This window comes from Manis javanica, chromosome 7 (assembly GCF_040802235.1).
Source record: "Manis javanica isolate MJ-LG chromosome 7, MJ_LKY, whole genome shotgun sequence".
NCBI lineage: Eukaryota > Metazoa > Chordata > Mammalia > Pholidota > Manidae > Manis > Manis javanica.
The window spans coordinates 24,731,515-24,757,354 of NC_133162.1; the positions used below are offsets into that span (position 1 = coordinate 24,731,515).

The window sequence follows — 25,840 nt, forward strand, 5'->3', positions numbered from 1 at the left end:
CAGCCAATCGACGCAGAAGTTGAACGCTCTGGAGGGTGGAACGCGTGCGGGGGAGGTGGCTACTTCCGGCTGGGCCGAGGGGTTGGTTGCGTACGTTGAAGGACACCATCTGCCGAATTCGTGCTTTCTTAAAGGTAGGTGTTAAGGGGAGCTAGGCTCTGACCGGCATGGAATCCGACCACTCCTGGTACGGGAACACCGTGAGATCTTTGCTTTTGGGGGCGATAGCAGTGGAGAATGGAAAAGAAATTAAGAAATGACGAGGGCCTGGTGCGAGCGGTCGGACTCGGCTGGGAAGCCTCAGAGCGAAGCGGAGCAGCGTTCCCAGAGCCTTCCATAGTTCCCGGACGCCCGTGGATTATGTAATTCAGTGGAGAAAAATGAGGCCCGCGGCGGAGTCCCCCAAGGTCACCCAGTGACGTAATATTGGGCGAGAACTCGGGCTCTGACTCCATCGCTAGCCGAATTAACCCCTTTTTTTCTGTATACCCATAGCAGTTTGTTTCCATTGTGCTGTGCTTAGAAAGCTAGCCAGCCAGGTCTCCTTTAGAGCTGCGCTGCAGCCTTTGTCAAAGCGAGGATGATTTAGGCAGTCCCGCGCGGTAAACGCGTTAGATTTCAGTCTGTGCTGGATCAACTGGAAGGCCTTTTCGAGGAGATAGCCAGAACAGAGAGCTGTAAACTCCTTGAAGTACAAGAGGCTGCTTCTGGTACCCTGAGAGGCACTCTTCTTTGCCTCCTTTACCTCGTGATCTCACCGTTCCAGGTAGGTGTCCAGTCAGACAAGAAAACAGTATCAGAGAAAGCGAGAGCAGTTGGTCACTTTGGGCATTTTATGAAATGCCCATTTCAGAAGTGAAGAGAGGCTTGAAAGGATTAATTTAATAGTAGTTCGCTGCTTAGTTAAAAACAAAAGCGAAGACCCCCTCACCTAGACTTTCCACAGGCTACACCATTTAGTAATTAGTACAAATGTTACTCTTAGGTAATTTTCTCTTTAATATCTTTCCAAACTATGACTCAAAAGGAAATAAAGTTTTAGTTCAAATATTAAAGGGTGCTTCAGAACAAGGGTTCCTGATCTTTGCTCCTAAGTAATCCGTAGTTTGCTGAAGGGAGCAGTCCCAAGGATTTCCAAGCTTTGCTCCATTGTTTGTCTCACCAGCAACATCCCACTCCCCTCTTCTCCCTCCATCTCAGCCTCTCAAGAGTCTTCAAGACGCAGACCAAATTTCACTTACTATACTATATGCTATGCCCTCCCTGCAGTCAGAATTAGTCCTCTGAAATAACACAAACATTAGCCGTCCTTCCGTTCTGTATAAAGGAGAGCGAAATTTTAAGCACCTTAATATTGTTTCAGTTGGATACCACAGCTTCCCAAAAATTTTTGTCAGACACAAGTGGAGTTATCAGTAAATAATTTGAAAAGTTGGGTCATTGCTTTCTCTAGGGTTCCTCCTGGAAACCTACTTGATACTGTAAGAAACCAAATATGTATCGTGAGATGAATGGGGGTAAATGTATTCCCTTAAGTTTAGTAAAATGAGACAGTTAATATAAAAGCTACATCATAAAGATTTCTTTTAATGGAGATTTTCCTACATGGACTGGACAGGCCACAGCCCCGAGTAAGTTTGGATTTCCATCATTGTTCCAAGATCCTTTTTGAACCACTTCAGAATTAAGGTCATTTGTCCAAATTTTCATTGCCAATTCTGTGCTGATGAATGCCTCTGAAGACTTTTGAATGGTGAATGGGGGAGTGCCGGTTTCCATAGCAACAACTTCCTCACTGATCTCTCCCTCTTCCATTTCATCAAGAGCCAGCTGAATCACTTCCACTGCCTACCAATCTCGACCGGACCTCGACCGGCTCGTCTATGTTGTCAATCGACTCGGCGTGGCGTCGGTCGTGGTAGATAGGCGGTCATACATACGAATTTTCAAGTGTTTCTGGTGACCTTTTAATGTGCTTTTTCTGTTTTTTATTTATAGGCGGTCATACATACGAATTTTCAGGTGTTTCTGGTGACCTTTTAATGTGCCTTTTCTTTATTGTAAAAGAAAGAAATGGCCTTTGTAAAATATAGGTACAATAGATAGAACTCCTCTTAAAAGTCTGCTTGTGTATTTTGTCAAAGTTTTTTTCTATATAAAAATATGTATCTGTTACTGCAGTGTTTTTCAAACTTTAATGTATATCGGAAACACCTTAAGGGCATATTAAAACAAGATTGCCATGCCCCAGTTTCTGATTTAGTAGGCCTGAGGTAGGGCCTGAGAATTTGTATTTCTGACAAGCTTCTTACAGTGCTGATGGTCCGAGGACCAAACTTTTAGAACTGTTGATGAGCTAACTAGTGTACAGAAATAGGATTAGAAAATATATTTACCACTACATGGGCACTTCTTTCCATGTCCATAAAGCTCCACACACACTGTATTTCCTCCCATGGAAACTCATGTTTCCTGTAAATGGACTTGGAATTTTCCCAGTTTTTTACTTTTATAAGCAGTATTTCAGTCACCATCCTTGAACTATGTAACATGTATCCACATTGTAATATTTCTATAAGGATGAATTTCTGTAGAACAAATGAACTAACTAAATGGTACACTAATTTTATAATTTGATACATACAACAAAATTGAACTTTAGGAATGTTGTACCAGTTAACACTCCAGACCACTGAGGGAATGCTTATTTTCTCACATTTTTAAACTGCTGCTATGTTTGCTAGTCTGATGTTGAGATGTTGACCTCGTTGTAATTTCTTTGATCACGAGGTTATCTTTTTGTTTTTGGCCCTATTTTCCATTCTTGAAGATGATTAAAGTATTTGCCCATGTTTTCCAAGATTTTTTGGTTTCATTACTTATTTATAAATGTATCTATTTTGGTGTAACTAGTTAAGGATTCTAGCTTCCCCACTACCACCAATAGCTAATTTACATCAACTCCATTTAGTAAACAGTTGTGAAAGGAGGGGTTGCTCGTTGTGCTGTTTGGTTGGTGGTTACCCTCTGAGAAACTTTAAGAAGTATCCAAGCTCCAACTTTAATCTTAAAACCGATTAATCCATACATGGTATATCATGGTATAGAAAGAACCAGTAATGAAAATTATCAAGTATCATTGGATCAAAAGGTGGACTTAGAAACCACTGTTCTCTTTTTATGCAATTTGACATATTCTAGAGTGTTGTATAATAGCAACTAAAGTAAAGTCCTTCCAGAAGTTTCTTTCAACAAGGTTTTTCCCAACTTTGCTACTGCTGTTGAGCAAGACACACATAAAAATTGGCAGTATGTGCAATAATTCAAGTTTTTAAACTAAAAATAACTCTTTTAATTGCATCCAAACCAATTTATTGTTTATTGTTGCTTCTTTTTTAAGATTGAAATCATGGCAGGTCCAGAAGCTGATGCCCAATTCCAATTCACTGGTATCAAAAAATATTTCAACTCTTACACTCTCACAGGTAGAATGAATGTAAGTATTAATGAGACCTTTAACCAGTTATATTTTAGAACAATATAGGTGGCAGTGAGACTTGTTTACTTTTTCCTTTATTTTCAGTGTGTACTGGCCACATATGGAGGCATTGCCTTGTTGGTCTTATACTTCAAGTTAAGGTCTAAAAAAACTCCAGCGGTGAAAGCAACATAAATGGTAAGGAGTTGACATTTAAAAGTTTACAACTTGGCCATTTTGATGTTGGGGTTTTCCCCCCAAGAGTAAATTGTTGCCATCGTGCAAAATTACATGCAAGAAAAAAAAGAGGAAAATACTGCCCATATCCCTTTGTCCTGGCAATTTTTGTTATCATTTTGATTTAGCTTTTTTTGTTTGGTTTCCAGTGTCAATAATTTTGTCTTTTTAACAAGTTACATTCCCTATTATTGAATGAATGCATGAGTGCTCATAGATATATATTTTACAGGAGATTGTGTATTAGAATTTTTTTATATAACATCAAAATGAATGCTTTTGATCATGAAATGTTGTCTATACCTATAATTGTTTTAGGCTAAAGTGCTTACCCCAAGCGTTGTGGAACACCCAGCTTTGTAAGAGGGTGTCTCTTTTGTCCCAGCCAATGTTGAGTATCGGTTTTTGATTTCTGTTAATTTAATGAGTAAAAATAACTGATGAAGTTGTGCGTTTTTTCCAATTGTTTACTGTTTGTATTTTTCTTAATCCTTTCATGTACTTTTCTCATTTAACAGTTGGGCCTTTCTCTTTGTGAAGACTTTAATTTCTCGTATAAGCTCTTTATGTAATTACTAACCAACCTTTTAAATCAGTTGCAAATATATCTTATAATTTTAAATAAGCAATTCTGTCTCTTCCTTAAATCCCCATAGACTTCATTTTGTTCCCCCCCAAGCCCCATATGCCTGTGAATAAACACTTGCTGTATTGCCAGTAGATGATGTGCAGAAAACCTAAAACCCAGGTCTTTAACGTAGCTCTCTACATAGAAAATTTTGCCTCTGCTTTTAAGAGCTTTTCCAATCTCAAAACTATTGCCCTTAGAGAACTTCAGATCCCAGAATATAGTGGTCTGTGGCTTACACCCAGCAGAGGTAGTATTCTGCCTAATTTTCCATATTAGGTACCTCCTAACTTTGTGAAGGTGGCAGTATCCCCATTATAAATGAAGAAATTGTCTCAGATAATAACATACATATTTTCTGCTGCTTAAAATATTACTTTATATACTAGGCTTTTCCAATAGTATACATTTAGGCTCATAACAATTGTTCACACCTCTTTTGTTAAAGTTGTGGTGTTAGATTGTATTAAGCTGAAAGACACCTTAAATTTGGGGGTTACCTCTGAGAATCTGAATTTGCATTCAGTTTCAGGGGGTTTATGGATAATCCTGCACTAGTAATTACTGAGTGTCTACTCATTGAGTAGAACACATTTGTGTCTAAACTATTTTTACTTTGTTTATAGGATTCCGAACTATACCTCCTCTGTTAAAGTTCCCAGGCCTAGAGAAGCTAATGTCAACTCATAAAATGTGATACTCAATTTGTACAATAAATTATGAATCTGGAAAAGCTGTTTGTCTTTATTTACAAGATATCAAAAATATAAAAACTGTACAAAATGCAACAAAGGCAAAAACTGGCAGTGACTTGGTCTAAATCTTATTAGTTTCTGAAAGCAAGGCTCAGTACTGGAGGTAAGCAACTGAAATGTCTGTCTTGACTTCAAGTGTACTAGGTTGTAGGTAGTCATTTTAGCTGAAGTAGAACATGGAGGATGAATTTCTTCACCTAGAGTGTTTAGATGCACTCAAAATCCAATAGCTTTAAATTCAAATGTCAGTGGGTGCTTGTACTTCATCTAGTTCTTGGAAAGGAACTGTAGTTCACCCTACCCAATTAGGTACACTCCACTAATCATGGGCCAAGCCACAATGTTAGATCATTTAACATAGCACTTGAGTGCCATACAGTAACTACATTTTTACAGCAACAATATACATGCTCATAGACTTCTTCAGCTAAAATTCAAGATGGTATTACTCAATTTGAATCTTGAAGCAGGATGATCAAAATCAGTTCTTTTTCTAAACATAATAAATTAAAATAGCATTTGAACAGAAAATGCATAGTTTCCACACAATCCAAAGCACCATAAATGTCCCCTCCATGAACATAATAACCTCTTATTCAACTAACGGAAATTAGTTAAATGTGGTTGCTATAGAAACGTGGAACTGTCCTATTCAGATTTTCCAAGCAGCATACTCCAGATCCATCTAGACAAAACATTCTTTGTAGCTTAAATATTAATCACTGAGGTATTTGCTTTTAGTCTCCCTTTTTCAAACAGTAGCTTCCAAAAGGTCTTTAATACCGATGGTTTATTGTGGACTATAAGCTCCTGCAGCTAGAACCAAATTTCTTCGTGTAAAATGGAGGTGTACAACTGGTGTTGATTTGGTCATATATGTTCCCAACAATAACTCCTGTGAATTCTCAGGTAAATTTATATGCCCAGTGGCTGTAGTAAAGTCATCAGTCTCTAAATCTTCAAATGCTTTGACAGCGTCCCATAACCGAACTGTATTGTCCATTGAACCTAAGGGAAAGGAAAAGGAAACCATTTACTAGAATCCACCATATTTAGATTCTGACATTCTGTTAAGTACACTTTTTGTATTTATATTTCTGGTGAAAAAAAGAATCTAAATTTGATTAATAACTATTCTTTCTAAAAGGGCATTTCAAGAAGTAGGTTAACCTGAGGAGTTAATACACATGTAGGGTGATATTCAGGAGTCATAACAAGAGAAGCAAAATGTAAAACAACTTAGTGTTGGCAATTGTCAGTACTTAGAATTTCCTTTTAACATACCATTTACCCTTTACCACAAAGCCATTTGTCATTTACCTGATGCCAAAATTTCACCATCCCTACTAAACCTAAGTGAACAGACTGTATCAGTGTGGCCTTTTAATTCTCCAACCATCAAGCCATGTCCAATATCCCAAAGGAGTACTCTGCCATCTGTTGCTCCTGTAGCCAGGAATCTCCCATTGGGAGAAAATGTCAAGGAATGAATTGGTCCCTAAAAAAGAAGTCCACAAAAAGAATCAAAAGTAGGGTTAAAAATAAGACAAAACTAGAATTTTAAAGGTTAGGGGTATGAACAAAATGTATCCCTGGTAAATTTTTTTAACATTTTTATCTCAAAAGTAACCTTGTGTGCTGGAATAATGAAGGTGTAAAATACCTTGTGTCCAGTGAAGATCCTTACACAGTTGCCATTCAGGACATCCCAGAGCCTCACAGTTCTATCCGCAGAGCCCGTAGCAACATAATTAGAATTTGGATGGAATTTGGTACAATTCACATCAGCAAGATGGCCAGCAAATATCCTTAAAGGCTGATAATGGTCTGTAGCCCAAAGCCTTTGAAAAAATGTATTGAAAGCAAAAGATGATAGTACTTTCCTAGGAAATACCAAATTTCTATCCAAAATATAGAAATGTCCATGTGAAATGTTAGTTCCAAATGGGTCCCCCTTCACTAGTTACCTAAGGGAAAGAAGGTGGAATGAAAAACTAAAAAAAATTCTTAAGAAATACCAAGTTGATCTGATACAAAAATTTCCCAATTTTATAATTCTTTAGGTCTCGTACCATCCCAACTTCTACCCCATTTCCTGGTTTGACCCGTAGAATAGTATTTTTCCCTAGTTTTGGCACCATAAAATTAGTTTCTAACCTGAACTACCTCATCTTGAACTTTTAAGAGATGACAGGAAAACTAAAGTACAGTGGAAATGTAAGACAAGGTTTTGCATCTGGCAGGCAGGGGTTGGGGTAGCATGTTAGTAAGCTAACTTGTAAAAGGGAAATGTTGGGGGAGCCTCTTAATCTTGGATTAGACATAAATACAGACATAGTAATACTCTTGTCCCAAATTCATTTTCAAATGAGCTATAAATGCTGACACACTCAAAAAGTTGATCCTGAATAAAGAAGTAAAAATGAGTTTGGCTGGAGTTTAATTCCCAAAAAGAAACCATTCTGTTTCTGAATAGATCTAGTTGTAAGATCACAATGTTCTTACCGAGCTACTCGGTCATGGCCCCCTGACACAAAATAATATCCATATGGAGAAAACTGTGTGTCCCATACTGGATAGTTGTGTCCTTTATATCCCACCAAGCAAGTAAATGTTTGAAGACTCCACAATCTAACAGTTCCATCTTCTGACGAGGAAAGCAGGTAGTTCCTGAAAGAAGAGAAGGTAATATATTTGATTCCTAGAATAACTTAACAGTTAACTGTCCAGTTTCTCTGTACATTTGAATATATTAAATATAGCTAATATGACATGCTACATCTAAATTTATACATGATATTCACAGTACATAACAAAAGTTCAAAGTACTAACCAAACTAATGTTAGCTGTGACACCCAACACCTACTGGGAGGTTAAGTATTTTAAAAAATATATCTAGTAAGGGAAAAAAATCGATTATTTTTTAATTATACAAGATGTAATGACAAAATGCATAGACAAAAAATAAGGACAATTGAGAAAAGCTAAGAAATGTGGCATGTCACTTAAAACTAAACTTTTAACTTTAAAATGGAGATACTATTTTCCTATCCTGTATGAATCATGTAAGAATTTTTTAAAAGTCTTTCTGACAAAAAAAACCAACACTTTAGATGTAGAAATAATACTCTACGTTTTTCAGGAATAAACACAAAAACTGAACTACTCAGAAAGTATTAAGAGTCACTGAAATAAGTTTCCCTCAAGTAAAAATGCATCATTTGGCTAAACCCTATCAAACAATAAAAAAACCTCCAAGTTTCATAAAGATGAAAACCTTGATGGATTGAAAGCTATTATCAATCCAAATACGATACAAATAGTATTATGAATACAAAATTCGCTCCCACTGCCATTTCTACAGAATGCTAGAGATCATGAAAACAGGCAAATACTGATTTGTGGGTTTCAAATTCCCTTTTTAAGTATCCTCTTCATTCTTTTGATTATATATAAAAACCTTCAAATGATAGCTAATATGCCTTTAATATCAGGAGTCTGTTGTGAATTTGGAGTTGGAAGACACCAGTAGCCACAAAACCCGTGGCAAGAACCCAAAGAAGCAATTCAACATTTTGGGGGGGTTACTACTAAAAGTAGTTTTTAAACCAGCAAATCTGGAGGTTGTACATCTTGATTTTATAAATTTGGGTATACATTAGGTTACTATCTTGTACATCAGTACCCCAAGATGAATTAGCAAATGGCAAGATTCTAAAAGATCTGAATGATAAGAAACTATTTTATTTTTATAACAGAATTCTAACATTTGCATGCTTACAGTGTTAACTTTTACATAATCTCAACATAATACAGCAGTGTTTAATTTTTATTGTCTGTATTTTACCTATCTGGACTGAAGCTGGCTCCATAGACAGGCCCACTGTGACCATACAAAATCTTCAACTCACTTGCTGTTTTCTCATCCATGATTCTTTCTAAGACATCATCTGATTCTTTGTCTATAAGGCTAAGATCTAAAATAGTCCAGAAATACTGATTTTTAAAAGTACATTCATTAGAACATTTTAAGACAATTACATCACACATCAGAAGAACTAACATCTGAACAGTTCCTCCTCCATACCAACCACTGTTCTAATGCCTCTAAATCAGGTGATACTATCCCAGAGTACAGGAGAGGAAACTGAGGTTCAAAACAGTTAATAATTTGCCAGAAAGCACACAGCTACTCAATGTTGGAAGAAGGGCTAGAACTCAAATTCACCCAGTGTACCACAATGTTTCATGGAAATGAGAACTATGGAAATAATAAATTACTGAAAATGTATTGTCTTATTTAAACAACACATTTAGTAAGAAACTTTATTTAAAATGAAATCCTGACCCTATTAGTTCTATTTTAGCTATTTTTATGGCTAAAACAGAAAGCACTCTCCCATTATTTAAAGGTTTTTAAAAATTTACAAGCAATCATAAAATGCTAGATTTTTAACATTAAGAAATTTTCTAGCCTAATCCTCTCATTCTGCAGATGAGAAATCTGAGGCCCAGAAAAATTAAGCCAGTCTAGTTCCCCAGTTTCCTGATTGCCATTTCAATGCACTTTTCACTTTTGGGAATTAGCATGTGGGGGAAAAAAATCAAGTGAAATTCCACCAAGATCACAATCTCCTGTATATAATCCATGGAATCAAGATTGGTATAAACTAATGACAAGTTTACATCCTAACAGATCACCTCAGTTACCTGCTGCTTGTTTAACACTACGAAGCTTTTTGGGTGTTACAGACCACACTCTGACAGTAGAATCTGCAAAACCTCCAGCAATCAAACTAGAATCATCAGTGACATCCACTGCAGTGAGGCCCTGAATAAAAAATAAAAGCTTTGTACTAAACAATACTGTTTTAGGGGGAAAAAAATTATAATCACATCTTTAAAAATACATAATGATAGCTATTTTTCTCTTATAAAACATCTTTTGAGGTTTCATCCTCCCATGAAACCCACTATTTGAAAGCACTTACTTTGAGAACATGTCATCATTAACCCCTTTTTTGACCTTCAGATTTGGAGTGCACAACATAACACAAACGTTAACCATTTTTCACTTTACTAAATAATGTCCTCAGCAGCCTATTAGAGAATCTATAAAGACATGCAGAATTCTCAATAAAAAATATTGAGTTTATATAAGTACTTAAACCAAGTTTCACAGAGATAAACTATAGTTTCCTCCTCCCCTTCAAAGGTTAGCAGAATTTGATCAATGAAATGAGGGGCATGTATAAACAAGATTCTGGTTACTAAGGGTCTTTTAAACATTACCTTCCATCTATTCCGAGCAGCATCCAATTCTCCTTTCCTAACTACTGACTTTAAGCTACATTTATATCAAGAGTTTATATAAGAAAACTCCACTTTAGTTAACACATTAGTTTATTTTAATAGTAAGTCACCATTTTATATGACTCCAAGCAGAAACTGCTCAATTATTTTACCTACCTGGTAAGCATTGAGGAATGTATAGAAACAAATGGAGGGTAAACAGTCTGGCCCAAGGCGCACTCGTTTGGTGGTTTCTTTCATATTCATTATCTTATCCAACTTATCTGAATCTTTCAACTCAGGAAGAGGGATTCTGAGAAAGAGAAACAGACCAGAAATTACTCTGTTAAGAAACCTAAACTCTATATAACATAATGTCTTACATATCCACACATGGTCCTGAGGTTTTTTTCCTCACCTGTTTTGAGGTGGAGCATTGGGATCTTGTTTTTTGCTTTTGGATCCAATACTATCTTTTTTAGGTTTCTTCTTTTTAGGTTTTCCTTCTTCATTTTCTCCTTCTTCATCCTCATCATCCAAAGGCACCTCAATTTCTGGCTCTTTTAATAAACCAAAAAATACCTACAAGTCAAAAGAGTCAACATTTTTAAAGTTTTTTTTTGTTCATTAATAAATCCTTTCATATCTTGATAGGATGAATCACAATTACAATACAGTAATATACCCTGAAGCAGATTCTGCACTTGTCTACCCAATAGCCAATCTCCCCTCCTTTCTTACTAACAGAACCCTGATTTTGTTGGAGTAGCAATATGCTCAGTTGAATAATTTCTGTTCCCAGGCGCCCCTGCAGCTAGGAATGGCCCACTGGGTAGGGTTTTAGGAAAAAATGCTGTTTTCCTGATAAAAGGGGAGAGTCAGCTGGGATTCATCCTCCCCCTTTGCCTTTCAGGAATGCTGGAGCTGCAACAGGCATCTGTGAGCACAAAGAAAGCTCCATTCTAACGATGGTGGAGCATAAACTAGAAGGAGCCAGGCTCCTTGATGATATGGTGGAGCCTTCATGCCAGCCCAGGAAGGCCTCCCTCTGAAATTCATTGTATGAGAAAAACCCCACACTTGTTTCAGCCACTGTAGTCAGGGTTCTGTTAAATGCAACCATTCCCAAATTCTCACTAATACATACATCATCCTTAGAACATGAAATTTAGTATACAGTGTAAAAATATTCCCAAACTAGCTATAAGGAAAATGTGTAAATTATGTAGATGGAAATGCTACAATTTTCATAATCTGCATTACATAGTTCTTAGGTTTATTCCCATACCTTTGATTTGTTTGCCTCTCGTTTAGCCTCTCCTGCCAAACTTCCCACCATCGCATCTATCTGTTGCTTACTACGCGGCATCCCATCAAAGATGTCAATGTAGAGGTGCTCCTGAACTATGTTCCATATCTGATTGTTCTGTTTCTCCTGAAGATGCCTCTTCAAGAGTTGGTACGAGTCACGGGAAATACGCAGAACAAATTTACTTGTTCGAAAATCCAACATGGTCTCATTCCCTTTCATGTGTTCCTTTTTGGTAAGACTAGATAATACTCGTAGGTCATCCTGGTAATAACATTCCTGATCTCCATGGAACCTGTTTCAGTGATTTTAAAAAGTCATTTTTCAATGTAATCATTAAGGGATCCGCTCTCCCCCATATATTTAAAAACATCCCAGAATATTTTCAACGTTGTAGTCTGAAAAATCCTGGACTAAGCTGTAGGATCAGAAATAACTCATTTCAAAATGATTACGAATCAGTTTCTGAATTCATCCTAAAAATGAATAATTTAATTCTCTAGTGAAATGTATCATAAATATTTAAGAGAAATTGAAATAAATACCATAAGTGAATGAAAGATAAGATATCCATTACTGGTAGAGCCTCTTTTGAATGCCACCATTGGTAGACATTTGAAAATGTTAGAATTTTTGCTTTACTAAATTTTATGTTCTCTCAAAACTCACCTTTAAAAACTTTTTATGAAAATTTCAAACATATACAAATGTAGGAACTAGGATAATGAACTCAATGTACCTATCACTCAGCCTCTTAACAACAATCAATACATGGCATTCCCATAAAATTTTTAATGATTTCTTATATTCTTAATGACCTATTTATTAAACATAAGTATTTTAATAATATTACTAAAGAACAAACAAAAGTTGGCATCAAAGAATGAGCACCTCCATTTGCTCACCATTAATTACCAAAACCAATTAACATTTTCAGCATTGGTGACAATAAATTTGAATGTACTTTTTTTCTACAAATCTTAATTTTCCTAATAAAGTAAATTTAAAGATCATACATTTGGCATTTACTAAGAGCGGCAAACAATCAAAAGCATTTAGAAAACATGACTAAATAAAAGATATTAGGGCTATAGCTCTGACAGACACATAGTCAACAGATTCCTAAACTGTTGCCTGTGTTACCCTATTATGACTCATCAAAACATGAACTAAGGGTTTCTGTCTAAGATTTGGATATTAGAAATCCCAGCCTCCCGGTGTTTGTATCAGTCATTGCCTATAACCTCATCTGAGCATGGGGTCTGGGCAAGGACCGAGACTGTCGGTAACAAAGCGACAGTTTCCTCTGACAGTCCAGCTCCTCTGTGAGGAGAAGACGATACCATGAGACTGGAAGAGGAAGAGGTTTTTCGATGATAATACTGTAAGAAAAATTAGCTTAGAATAGAAGTTCTCTCATCATCAGCCTTTCTTAATTTTTTTTCAAAAACACTGAGCTCCTATTAGGCATCACAGAATAATGAATGATAGAGTGGCATAGAAGCCAGGAGTCTTAAGTTCTATCACTGCACTTTACACTACCTGTGTTATCTGACAAGTCCTACTTCTAGGTCTATATTGCTTGTACTAAAGAGCTCCCATTCCAACTGCCAAGCACTGCCTCCTTCTTAAAGACTCCTTTTCTTTGGCTTTTTAAACTCTCCCAGTTTTCTCTGGGCTCTTCTTTTATATGCCTTTACTTGGCCATTTCTTCTATTCTTTTTATGTCTCTTTTACTTAAAATCTGGAGTTCCTCACTTCTAGGAATTTATAATAAGAATGCACCCCTATGTTTATCGCTGCACTATTTACAATAGCCAAGATATGGAAGCAACCTAAATGTCCATCAGTAGATGAATGGATAAAGAAAATGTGGTACATATACACAATGGAATATTACTCAGCTATAAAAAAACAGATCCTACCATTTGCAACAACATGGATGAAGCTAGAGGGTATTATGCTCAGTGAAATAAGCCAGGCAGAGAAAGACAAGTACCAAATGATTTCACTTATATGTGGAGTAAAAGAACAAAAGAAAACTGAAGGAACAAAACAGCAGCAGAAGCACAGAACCCAAGAATGGACTAACAGTTACCAAAGGGAAAGAGACTGGGGAGGACGGGTGGGAAGGGAGGGATAAGGGTGGGGAAAAAGAAAGGGGGCATTACGATTAACATGTATAGTGTGGGGGAGGCACGGGGAGGGAGGGCTGTGAAACACAGAGAAGACAAGTAGTGATTTTACAGCATCTTACTATGTTGATGGACAGTGACTGTGAATGGGTATGTGGGGGGGACTTGGTGAAGGGGGGAACCTAGTAAACATAATGTCCTTCATGTAATTGTAGATTAATGATACCAAAATAAAATTTTAAAAAAATCTGGAGTTCCTCAAGGCTCAGATCCAGCCCTCTCATTGAGTTATTTCACACCCTCCACTAGAAAATCTCATCCATATCCATCAGTATTGCTCAAAACTCAAATTTATGGCTTTAGTCCCTACCTCTCTTCAAGAGCTCCAGAGCCTTATATATCTCCCTGTCAACCTGACATCACTTAAATGAGTCAGAGGCATATTCAAATCTAAACTCAAGATTGTTTCACAATCTGACAAACCAGGTTGTCTTCCAGGGTTATCCATCTCAGTGAAGGGCACTGAACCAGGGAAGCCAGAAACCTAGGAGTTACCAACGATGCCTTCATCTCCCTCACCTCCATATCCAATCCATCACCACATGCCTCACCAACATGTCTATTTCCCCTCACCAACTCTACCACACCCTAGTCCAGTGTTCCTTAACAGGGATGCTACTGGTACTTGGGGCAGAACAATTCTTTGCTAATTGGGACAACCTGCACATACTAGAACATTTGGTATCCCTAAGCTACCTGCTCCTCCACCCTAGTAATTATGACTATCAAAAACACCTCCACACATTTTCAAATAGCCCAAGGGAAGGAAGAATATTATTATCCTCAGTAGAGAACCACTTTAACCATAGAACTGGTCAATTTATACTCACTCTTTGTCCTCAACTACCAGTTTTCCCCACTGCATAAAGGTCTTTTCAAAACACAACTCTAACAATGACATGTTCTGTCAATGACTTCTGTAGCAGAGATGGCTCACTGTCCCCAAATATCCATTTTTTCTTTCTTTCTCCAGTGGAACACTTGAGTATTAGCTAAGCACTTAGGTAAAGACCATATTTCCTACTTCTCTTATAGGCAGGTGGGGCCATTGACTAAAGACATTAAAAAAAAAAAAGAGGTGTATGCAACTTCCAGGAAGGATATGTGCCCTCCCTGATGACTGTAATACTGATATGCCTGCTTAGAACTGGAGAGCCATCCTGCACCACAGGTGGAAGTTGCATGACAGGGATGGTAGAGCAACAAGATCAAGAGAGTCTAGGCCCTTGCTCATGAAGGACTCCATACCAGTCCTGGACTGCCTACCTTCATGAGAGAGAGAAATAAACTTTTATCATATTTAAGCCTTGATTGTTTGGGTTTTCAGTCACTCCCAGTCTAATTTAATCCTAACTTTTAGTTATACTGTTATTATTTGAGTTTACAGCAAATCTAAGCCAAACCTAATTCTACTTAGTACAACTTCTTACTGCTCTTAGGATAACCAAAGACCCTCAACATGGCTCAAGAACCTGTCTGTTCCAGCCCAACCAACTGCCCAGCTTCATGTTTACCTACTCCACTCCATACTCTGCTCCAGCCACACCGACTTTTTTTCATTTCTGTATGTACCATGTTTTTCCCTCTTCTCTTCTAGTTAACTCCTACCCAATCTTTAAATCTTACCACAAGCATCACTGCCTCTGAAAGCCTTCCCTGACTTCTCCAACTAGATCAAACCCCCTTTTTAGGTTCTCATAGCACCAGATAGGTCTCCTTCATAAAGTACTTTTTGAATTGCAATTTTACATTTGTGTGGTTATAGATGAGAATACACATTATATATATATGTGTATATATATATATATATACATATACACAGACACCATATATATAATATATATAAAAATTCACATACTTCTCAAAGAATGATTTTGCTTCATTCTCATGTTGATTGTAGACTAGTTCCAAGTACATGTGTACAAAGAGAGGATAAAAGAGTTGAGATAATTCTGCCCTATGGCAGTCCAAGGAACATTCAATGAAGTGTTTCAGTCCACTATAGTATTCTTCATACATTGTTGGGTCTCCTTGTTGGCTGTAGGCTGACAGCACAGCACTGACATCTGGCTGGTCTTCCACAGCTACATTTCCAACTGCTTAGAAAACAAAAAACAACTTTCAAGAAAATGACCTGACATACACCAAGTGACTAAGGCTGTTTTGCTAAGGTCCAGAGGTGAACTGTTTCCAGATGTCTCTCCCTTCCCTCTCAAACTCTTTTCCCCAACAAATCATATGATCTTTCAATGGGATTTCAATCACTCCTTCAGCTTATCCATATCTTAAAATTTTCAAATCAATAACAAAAAGATTCAATATTTTTCCTGGGGCTACCTTATTTTAAAGACAAATTTTATAAAACGTGGTACATGCAACCAAATGATTTCACTCATTTATGGAATATAAAAACAAAGCAAAACAAAAGGTACAAAATAGCAGTAGACTCATAGACACCGAGAAGGGACTAGTGGCTACCAAAGGGGAGGGGCTAGAGAGGGTGGATGGGGGTGAGAGGAGGATCAAGGGCACTATAATTCGCATTCACAATATAGGTAGATCACTGGGATGTTAGCACAGCACGGAGAGTACTATTAATGACTCTATAACATCTTACTACGTTGATAATGAGTACAATGGAGGAGATGAGGTCTTGATAATATGGGTGAATGTTGAACCACTGTATTGTATATGTGAAACCATCATAAGTTTGTATATCAAGGATACTTTAATAAGAAAAAAACACAGTATATGCAAATCAAACAACTATATTAATCTTCTCTCAAGGCTCAGTACAAATGGCATCTGCCACCCCCAAGCCATGCCCTGGAAACATTCCCACCTCTCTTGAGCTACCTAAGTACTTTATAACTTTCCTGTAATACATCCTTTCCTGTATTACCCTCATATGTGCACATCTATCAGTCCTTATAAAATGTACACATTTTAAGGGTGGGAAAGACTTGCCTTATTTATATTTCCAAAAGATAACTCATGTATCCTATTTATATTTCCAAAAGATTATTTCCATAACCACCATTTCAAGGCAGAAAACATGAGTAGTTATTTGAATACACAATACCAAACAATGATAATACCTGTCAATCTAACCATACTTGCACTACTGGAAATTTTTAATCTGCAATTATACTGTTACGCTCTTTACTGCACAAATGATAGTAGTTCCTTTGGTCACTCTGATGGCCTCTTTTCCTCCTCACTGGTTTCTGAGTTACGATCTAAAAAATAGGTGACGTTTCTGAAGAGGTGAGAGATTACAGCAAAATGACCAACAACATAATTCATCCACCTTCTAGTTCATTCACAAAATTCACCATTCAGAAAATATTCCTCTTGAACATACTTCCACACATTTCTACTTGTGGGCTACGATGCTATGTATTCATACTTCACTTTTGGAAGCGCTGCGAAGAATAGGTCTCATAAAAACAAATTTATTTGGCTAGAATCTCTACACTGCATAAGTTAATACTATACTGCATAATTCAATAACATTTATTGTCAGCTCATGATTACTGTTGAGACCTCATATTGTATGATTTTAATTGCATGAACTTTGTGACAACAGTTGCTGGGAAAAAGGAGTAGGAAGCAGGTCTCAGATGGCAGGAATCAATACCTAGGCATAAATTTATCAGTGCCAGGCATTTTACATATATTATACCTGAGCCTCTCAATGACCTATTTAATAGAGAGAAAAACTCAACCTTAGGAAGAATAACTTAATCAGCATCACACAAGTAAAAGCAACAGAGGCAGAATCTGAATCCAGGTCTGTCCAATGCCTATTCCTAAAAGAATGATCTCAAACTTTGTCATTTACCAATACCCCTTGGCAGCATTTATTCAAAATGCAAATTCCCAGACACCACCTCTACAGGGTCTGATTCACTAAGTCTGAAGTGATGCTCAGGAATGTGCACTCCCTAAAGATTTAACATGTAGTGGCTGTTAGCCTATATTGTGAGAAATGCTGGCTACATTATGTTCCATCACTCCTTTGCTGTGTGGTCCAAAGCTAGTCACTTGGCCTTTCTCAGTTTGTTTTCTCATCTCTAAAATAGAGGTTATGCCTTCTTCACAGTGGAACTGTGAGAATTAGGATAACATTAAGTATTTACAGTACTTAGAGTAAGCTATTACAGAACTGTAGACATATTGTTAGTGTTAGGAAGACCTGCCCAAAGCCCCCAAAAAAGGAAAGGGGCCAAAAGCTTAAAAGTCCCCGCCTCTCCGCGCCCACCTTCCCCGTACATCCCTCAGCTCAACAGCTCTCCTCAGCCTCTCACTGGAACTGACAGCTCCGAGAGGGTTTGACTGCGCAGCCGGCGCACTAGAGAAAGGGGCGGGCATGTGGCCCTAGAGGCGGGCCCAGGAAATTCAAAACAAGCCCGCAGAGGTACAGGCCAGCCAGCCATAGCCTTCCCGGCTTGCTCCCCTTCGAGCCGGCCCTGCCTCCCCAGGACCCCGCGGCTCACCTTTCCCTGGAGCCGCAGGACCTGTCGCTAAGCCCGAGACAGCGGCGGCCCCAGACGCGCCGGCACCGGGAGGGTCGGGGGCCGCAGGGCCGGGGGCCGAGGCTGTGACCCGGCTAAGCAGCGTGCTAGCTGCCTCAGCGCCGGCGCCGTCCACCTCTCCGGGGACTCCGGAGCCCGCCACTGCCTCCTCCAGTAGCCGGGCCTCACGGCGCAGCACCTCTTCGGCTTCGCGAAGGTTACTTTGCCGTAGGAATTGCAGCACGGCCAGCAAAGTCTGTCGGTCGTGGGGAGCACCTGCCTCCGGAGCAGCGGCGGGCACCGGGGCCGCCCCCGCTGGGGCAACGGCTGAGACAGCCACCGAGGGTTTGGGGGTCCCACCATCCCCGCCAGCCGACGACGCCGCCTTAACGTTCCCGCCGCTGCCGTTGGGGCCGTTGTTGGTAGTGCCGCCGCCACCCTCGCCAGCGCCGTCCCCCGCCTGCGGAGGTATCAGCGTCGGCGGTCCCTCAGGCTCTAACTTGACCGCCACCTCCGTCTGCTCCTCCGCCAGCGCCGCCATCTTGCGGCTGAGCCACCTCGTGCCGTCAAGCGTAACTGCCTTTTCACCGCATGGAGGGAGGGGAGGACGGTTTTACGACAGCTCTGGAAGCCAATTTACGGTAGTAGGCGGGGCTAAAAAGGAGAAAGGGAATACGAGCGAGAGCAACTTTCGAAAATGACAGAAAGGCAGGAAGTGGCAGTCGGTGACCTCCTCTCGCTTTTGCCTGACAATAATTACCGTTTATTTCAGACCAGCTCTATCAGGCGCTGTGATAGGCGTTTTACATTACATGACCTCCTTTAATTCAACAATCTTACAAGGAAGATACTATTATCCTTACTTTACAGATGGCTCAGCCGAGATCCAAAGAGGTTAAATAACTTGCCAAAGTCATACAAGAAGAAAGTGGAAGTGTTAAGATTCGAATCCAGGTCGTTAATTAAAAAGCATTTACCATTGCCAACAGGGAGTCTTCTGAGATACTGGTAATGTTTTATATTTTGATCTGGGTGATGGGTACCTTCTTTTTTTGCAAATTTTAGTTTTGTAAAAATTAAGCTGTGCGCTTAAGCTTGTGAACTTTAACAGCATATATGCTATATTTCAATAAAGTTTTTAAGTACTTGAATTTTGTGATAGTGAAATTTGCACATTTTATGTTCATGCTATGTTATGTATTATTATAAATAAACTGCATTTTAATTGTATATTTTAAAATAGTATGCACCGTTTTGCAATATACATGATAAATTGTAAAACCCTACCGCGTATTCTATCTCATTTGAATCTCACAACTCTGTGAGATTAGTGCAGACAAGGAAAGTGAGCCTTGGACAGTGGGAAGATCAAGCAGTTACTCAGGTTGTTGATTTTGAGGTCCTCCTGGCTTCCTTAAACCTTGCTTACCAACTGAATGACCCGGAGCAAGTTACTTAACTCACTCTTACCTCAGTTACCCCACTTCTAAAATAGGAATAATAATAGTACCTACTTCATAGAGTTGTGTAAGGATTAAATGAGGTAATGTATATATGATACCTAACATATAATAAATAGCTGTTGGTTATTTTTATTTCACCTTTAAAAGCTGTTCTGTAAATGTTTGATAAGAAAGTCCAATCTTGATGTTCAGGATGATCTGAATACTGAAATATGACTAATGTAATTGGATATCTAAAATAAAACTATAGAACATGGTTGGGTGGGGAGTGATGGAGAAGAACAAGAATCAGCATTTACAGTATTGGCCGAGAGAGAGAGAGAATCTGAATCTGATGGTACACACTTACAAGATGGGGAAAATTCATTCTTTTTCTTAGGATCATTTGACTAAGTTTTCTGATTTGGTATTTGCTAATTAAAATTTGACAATTGGTAATTAATTGAGCACTTACAATGAGAGATGCCATGAATAACAAGCCCAGGTGTGTTTACTATGCCTAGGAAAGATGTTTTACTTAATTATGAATAGTAAATTAACATTCTGATGCATATATTAGTCTCTCAGATCACATCCTGGAACTGGATCCAGCTGTACAACTGGAGCCCCAATACTGGGACTCAAAAAAGTATAGCCACCTCCTCTCCTTTTGCCTGGGTCTACCTCTCACATGGCTTTGTCTCTTAAGGTCCAACTTCAACCTAATTTTGGACTTCAGCCAAGGTTAGTTACTTACTCCAAGTAGTGCTGTTTTTCTGTCACACCACAATAGAGATAAGTTTATTGAAAACCTGCAAGGCCTACTTTTAATTTTGGCTTCTTTTCCCTTTTCTGATTTTTACCCCCATTCTCCTCCTACTTTATTCTCCGGATGCTTTAAGAAGTCTAGAATCAATCTGTCTTGTTCTTTCATAGGAGAGCTGCTCTTTCTCTCTGGATGTTTCTTTCTCAGTGTTCTGGAATTCTGTTAATTTAGCAAGCATTAAACCTACGAATACTTCCTCCTCTCTGTTGTTCCTCCTCTTCTTATAGTCTTGTGATGTAGATATTAATATGTATACTTCTGTCTCTAGGTATGTTGCCTTTCATGTTTTCCTGTTTTACCCATCCCTGATACCTTCTAGAAGAGTTCCTCTGCCTGATTTTTCAGTGCAGTAATTCATTCTTGGCCTAGATCCATATTGCTACATAACCATTTATTGAGTCATTTACTTCAACCATTACATTTTCCATAGTACAGACATGCTTCATTTTGTTGCACTTAGCTTTATTGCTCTTTTCAGTTATTGCATTTTTTACAAATTGAAGGTTTGTGGCAACCCGCATTGAGAAACTCTATCACTGCTGTTTTCCAACAACATTTTCTCACTTCATGTCTCTGTGTCACATTTTGTTAATTCTCAAAATACTTAAAATTTTTTCATTATTATATTTCTTAGCATGATCTGTGATCAGTGACCTTTGATGTTACTTGTAATTGTTTTGGAGCACCACAAACCACACCCGTGAAAGATGGCAAATTTAATTGATAAATGTTGTGTGTGTTCTGACTGGTCCACCAACAAGCTGTTCCCAGTCTTTCTCCCTCTCCTTGGACTTCCCTATTTCCTGAGATACAACAATATTGAAATTAGGCCTATAATAATCCTATAGTGGCCTCTAAGTGTTCAAGTGAAAGGAATAGTCACACATCTCCCACTTTAAATAAAAAGCTAGAAGTGATTAAGCTTGTTGAGGAAGCCAAGATAGGCCAAAAGCTATGCTTTTGTGTCACACAGCCAAGGAGTGAATGCAAAGGAAAAATTCTTGAAGGCAATGAAAAGTGCTATTCCAGTAAACATATGGGTGATAAGAAAGCAAAATAGCCTTATTGCTGACATGGAGAAAGTTTTAGTGGTCTGGATAGAAAATCAAACTGGACACAACAGTCCCTTAAGCTAGGCCTAATCCAGAGCAAGACTGTAACTCTATATTTCTATGAAGGCCGAAACAGATGAGGAAGCTGCAGAAGAAAAGTTTGAAGCTAGTGGAGGTTCATGAGCTTTAGGGAAAGAAACTGTCCCTGTAACATCAAAGTACAAGGTGATGCAGCAACTTACTCAAAAGATCTAGCCAAGAGAATTAATAAAAATGGCTACACTAAACAATCTTCAATGTAGATGAAGTAGCCTTCTATTAGGGAAAAAAATGCTATCTAGGACTTTGATAGCTAGAGAAGAGAAGTCAGCCTGGCTTCAAAGCTTCAAAGGACAGGCTGGCTCTCTTGCTAGAGGCTAGTGCAGCTATGGCTTTAAAGTGAAGCCAATGCTCATTTACTATTCTAAAAATCCTAGGGCCCTTAAGAATTATGCCACATCTGCTCTCCCTGTGTTCTGTAAATGGAACAAAGCCTGGATGACAGCACATCTTTCACAATATGGTTTACTGAATATTTTAAGCCCACTGTTGAGGCCTTTCAAAATATTACTGCTCATTGACAACACACCTGGTCACCTAAGAGCTCTGGTAGAGATACACAATGAGATCAATGTTGTTTTCATGCCTGCTAACACAATATCCATCTGCAGCCCACGGATCAAGAAATTGTTTCGATTTTCAAATCCTATTATTTAAGAAATACATCTCATAAGACTACAGGTACCATAGATAGTGATTCCTCTGATGGATCTGGGCAAAGTTAATTGAAAATCTGGAAAGGACTCCCCATATATCATTAAGAACATTCATGATTCCTGGGAAGAGGTCAAAATACCACCATTAACTGGAGTTTTGATTCCACCCCTCATGGATGACTCTGAGGTGTTCAACACATCAATAGAGGAAGTAACTGTAAATGTGGTGGAAATAACAAGAGAATGAGAATTAGAAGTGAAGCCTGAAGATGTGACTCAGTTGCTGCAATATCATGATAAAACTTAAATGGAGAAGAAGTTGTTGCTAATGGATGAGCAAAGAAGGTGGTTTCTTGAGATGAAATCTACTTCTGGTGGAGATATTATTAAGATTGTTAAAGTGACAACAAAGGATTTAGAATATTATGTAACTTAATGATTAAGCAGTAGCAGGGTTTGAGAGGACTGGCTCCAATTTTGAAAGAAGTTCTGTGGATAAAATGCTATCAGACAGCATCACATGCTACAGATAAATCATTTGTGAAAGGAAAAGTCAATTGTTGCAGCAGAAAAAAAGTCATTGTTGTCTTATTGTAAGAAACTGCCACAGCCACCCCAACCTTCAGTAACCACTTCAGTAATCAGGGTGATCAGCAGCAGCCATCAGCATTGAGGCAAGACCCTCTACCAGCAAAAATACTAGTTTGCTGAAAACTCAGATGATGGTTAGCAATCGAGTTTTTTAATTAAAGTGTATACCTTGCCTTTTTAGACATAATACTGTTGCATACTTAATAGACTACAGTGTAGTATAATCCTAATTTTTCATATGCACTGGGAAACTGTAAAATTCATTTGACTTGCTTTATTGTAATATTCACTTTCTTGTGGTAGTCTGGAACCTAGCTTGCAATAACTCTGAGGTATGCCTGTATTTTGAATTGATTCTTCATGATTTATTATTCCTTCAGCCTAGTTAGATGATTCTGTCCCCCCCATCTCCACCTACCAGGGACATTTGACAATGTCTGGAGACACTTTTGTTAGTCACAACTCAGGGGAGAGCTACTGAAATCCAGTGGGTAGAAGCCAGAGATGCTAGTAAACTTCCTACAATGCACAGAATAGCCCCACCTCTGCCACAGCAAAGAATTACCTGGCCCAAAATGTCAGTAGTGCCAAAGTTGAGAGACCCTGATTGAACCAATATGAACTCTTTCCTCTTTGAGGATATGTTTTTTTTTTACTTTAAACTATCTTTCTATCTCATACATTCAATCTGTCCTCTAGTCTAAATTCATTTTCTTGCTTTAATAGGAGCTGCACCTCCTTCCACATTTCATAACTTTTCTCCATGAACTTGGATGTCCCTGAAGGTATCAGTGACCTTGGCTGATACGTATATCTAGAGGGACAGACTGAAGCCCAGCATTGGAAAAAGGTGAGGGATTCACCAAAAGAAGGAAAGCCTGTAGTGTCACTGGGCCCTATCACTCCCTGCTTGCCAACACACATGCACACATATGCATACAGATATAGCCTCAGGTTTTGCACAGTTTCTACAAATTATCAGTTTTGGTGCCATCTCTAGCACTGAATGTGATGGGGCAACCAGCCACCATTATGAATTTAGCATCTTGTTTAGTTCCTAAGTTTAAACTCATAATAGGGAATGGGGCTGAAAATTCTAATCCTATAATCACATGGTTGGGTCCCTGGGCATCCAGACCCCATCCTAAGGCTATCCAGGAGTCCTCCACCACTAGTCATTTCACTGATATTCAAAAAGACACTTATTAAATCAGAGATTCCAAGGGTTTTAGGAGTTGTATGCCAGGAAATGGAGGAGGAGAGCAGAGACCAATTATGTCACAGACAGTTTTATTATATTATATCCTTTCCAATCTACATGTTTTTTTTAAAATTTTTCTTGCCTTATTGCACCAGCTGGGATTTGCAATATGGTATTGAATATGATTGGTGTGATGAAAGTAGACATGTTTGATTTGTCCTTGGGAGAAAACACTTCATTTTTTTCTATTAAGTATGATGTTACTGTGGGGTTTTTGTAAATACCCTTAATCAAATCAAGCAAATTGCTGGGCAGTGCTATACTTTGCATCACAGTTCTCAAAACCTGTGGGACATTGGTTAGGCTAAGATCCATGTATATGCGCATTGAAGATGAGACCAGAGTTCGTACCCAACTGTATTGAACCATTTTATTGATCTCCTTAATCTCCTCAACTCTTCCCTTTCTGGTCCTTGAGCTAGAAAAAGGAGTGGGCTTTAGTATCCTTGCTCTGCTATGAACTCCCTGCAACTGCAAATGCCTTGGGGCCAAGAAGCAAGAGGATGTACAATGAAAACAGCAGTAGGGACCCCCCCTTGCTCTTGGATCAGAGTTCTCCTTTCAGAGTTTTAAGTACCTGCCTGGCCTCCAGTGTCATCCCCTCCTTTCCCACTATGGATTTGCCTGCAGACTGTTATGGGAGAGAATGTAAAAAACACAAAGAAAGGAAATTTTGGATTTCCTTCTCTTTCCTGCCTTTCAGACGATAATAGAGGATTTCTTTTGGAATTCTGTCTGTCCACATCTAGTGAACAGTTCTGGGTTTCAGCTTATGTTTGGGTCCAGGACAGGAGATAACCAGCAGAAAAACAAAATAGGAAATGCAGTGGTGCCTCAGTGGTACTTTGAGTTCTAGTTTTCTTCCTCAGCCTGCCTATTACCATTTGCATTCTAGAGTCTTCATATAGCTAGCTGTCCAAGCATTCTGTCAGTTTTGACCTGTATTTATTGGTAAACACAGAATGAAATGCTTATTATCTTGACCAGACCCAGTATCTCAGTGTCAATTTATATTTTCTCATTAGAGAGTTTGAACATCTTTTCATATTTCAGAGCTGTTTCTATATTACTTTGGGAGGGTATGTTTTATCATTTTCCTCTAATTTTTCAGTTTTTTAAATCTATTTGACATACTAGTTCTTTATCTGAGATATGTAAATGTTTTCTTCTAGTTTGTCCATTATCTTTTGATACTGTTTATAATTTTGGGGCCATGCAGAAATTTGTTTATTTTTTTAATGAAGTCAAACTTACCAATATTTATTTTAATACTGGATTTTGAATCATAAAAAGCCTTTCCTTTCACCCAAGTTAATGAAGAATTCACTCATGTTTTCCTCTGGAGCCTGTATAGTTTCCAATTAGTTGTATAGTCTCTAATCAGTTTGGGACTGAACCTTGTGTTGGTGTGAGGAATGGATGTAACTTTATCATTTCCAAAAGTGTTTCAGAAGTTTCACAACCTCCTTGAGTTTGACAGTTCGCTGAAAGTACCCATAAA

General features: G+C 38.4%; 2 protein-coding genes and 1 long non-coding RNA gene across 5 annotated transcripts; 2 read left to right on the top strand and 1 right to left on the bottom strand.

Moving 5' to 3' along the window:
* The first annotated feature begins 9 nt into the window (after nt 1-9).
* ATP5MK (ATP synthase membrane subunit k) lies at nt 10-5,076 on the top strand. 2 transcript variants are annotated; one of them, XM_017660104.3, is made up of 4 exons: nt 10-134; nt 3,401-3,496; nt 3,584-3,676; nt 4,970-5,076. In XM_017660104.3, exons 2-3 carry the CDS (start codon nt 3,410-3,412, stop codon nt 3,671-3,673), a joined length of 177 nt encoding a protein of 58 aa, XP_017515593.2. In that variant the 5' UTR covers nt 10-134; nt 3,401-3,409; the 3' UTR covers nt 3,674-3,676; nt 4,970-5,076. The 2 variants fall into 2 exon arrangements, with proteins under 2 accessions (XP_017515593.2, XP_017515594.2); XM_017660105.3 differs by lacking the exon at nt 10-134 and adding an exon at nt 182-766.
* TAF5 (TATA-box binding protein associated factor 5) lies at nt 5,061-19,116 on the bottom strand. 2 transcript variants are annotated; one of them, XM_017660100.3, is made up of 11 exons: nt 18,395-19,116; nt 15,754-15,991; nt 11,680-11,995; nt 10,810-10,973; nt 10,569-10,704; nt 9,810-9,930; nt 8,947-9,076; nt 7,604-7,768; nt 6,762-6,939; nt 6,419-6,596; nt 5,061-6,106 (listed from the first exon to the last, which is right to left on the bottom strand). In XM_017660100.3, the coding sequence occupies exons 1-11, from the start codon at nt 18,951-18,953 to the stop codon at nt 5,889-5,891; spliced, it is 2,403 nt and encodes an 800-aa protein (XP_017515589.2). In that variant the 5' UTR covers nt 18,954-19,116; the 3' UTR covers nt 5,061-5,888. The 2 variants fall into 2 exon arrangements, with proteins under 2 accessions (XP_017515589.2, XP_073096585.1); XM_073240484.1 differs by having other exon boundaries at nt 15,754-15,994.
* Nucleotides 19,117-19,161: 45 nt separating this feature from the next.
* Nucleotides 19,162-25,337, top strand: LOC140850360 (uncharacterized). Its single transcript, XR_012133051.1, has 3 exons — nt 19,162-19,420; nt 20,435-20,598; nt 23,805-25,337. It is a non-coding gene; the product is annotated as an uncharacterized lncRNA (long non-coding RNA).
* The last annotated feature ends 503 nt before the right edge of the window (nt 25,338-25,840 follow it).

Coding starts and splice junctions, on each gene's coding strand:
- TAF5 (XM_073240484.1), bottom strand. CDS start 18,953: ATGGCGGCGCTGGCGGAGGAGCAGACGGAGGTGGCGGTCAAGTTAGAG. Junction 10,974..11,679: donor GAGAGGCAAACAAATCAAAG/GTATGGGAATAA, acceptor TTTGACTTGTAG/GTATTTTTTGGTTTATTAAA. Junction 9,077..9,809: donor TAGTGTTAAACAAGCAGCAG/GTAACTGAGGTG, acceptor GGACTATTTTAG/ATCTTAGCCTTATAGACAAA.
- ATP5MK (XM_017660104.3), top strand. CDS start 3,410: ATGGCAGGTCCAGAAGCTGATGCCCAATTCCAATTCACTGGTATCAAA. Junction 3,497..3,583: donor CTCTCACAGGTAGAATGAAT/GTAAGTATTAAT, acceptor CTTTATTTTCAG/TGTGTACTGGCCACATATGG.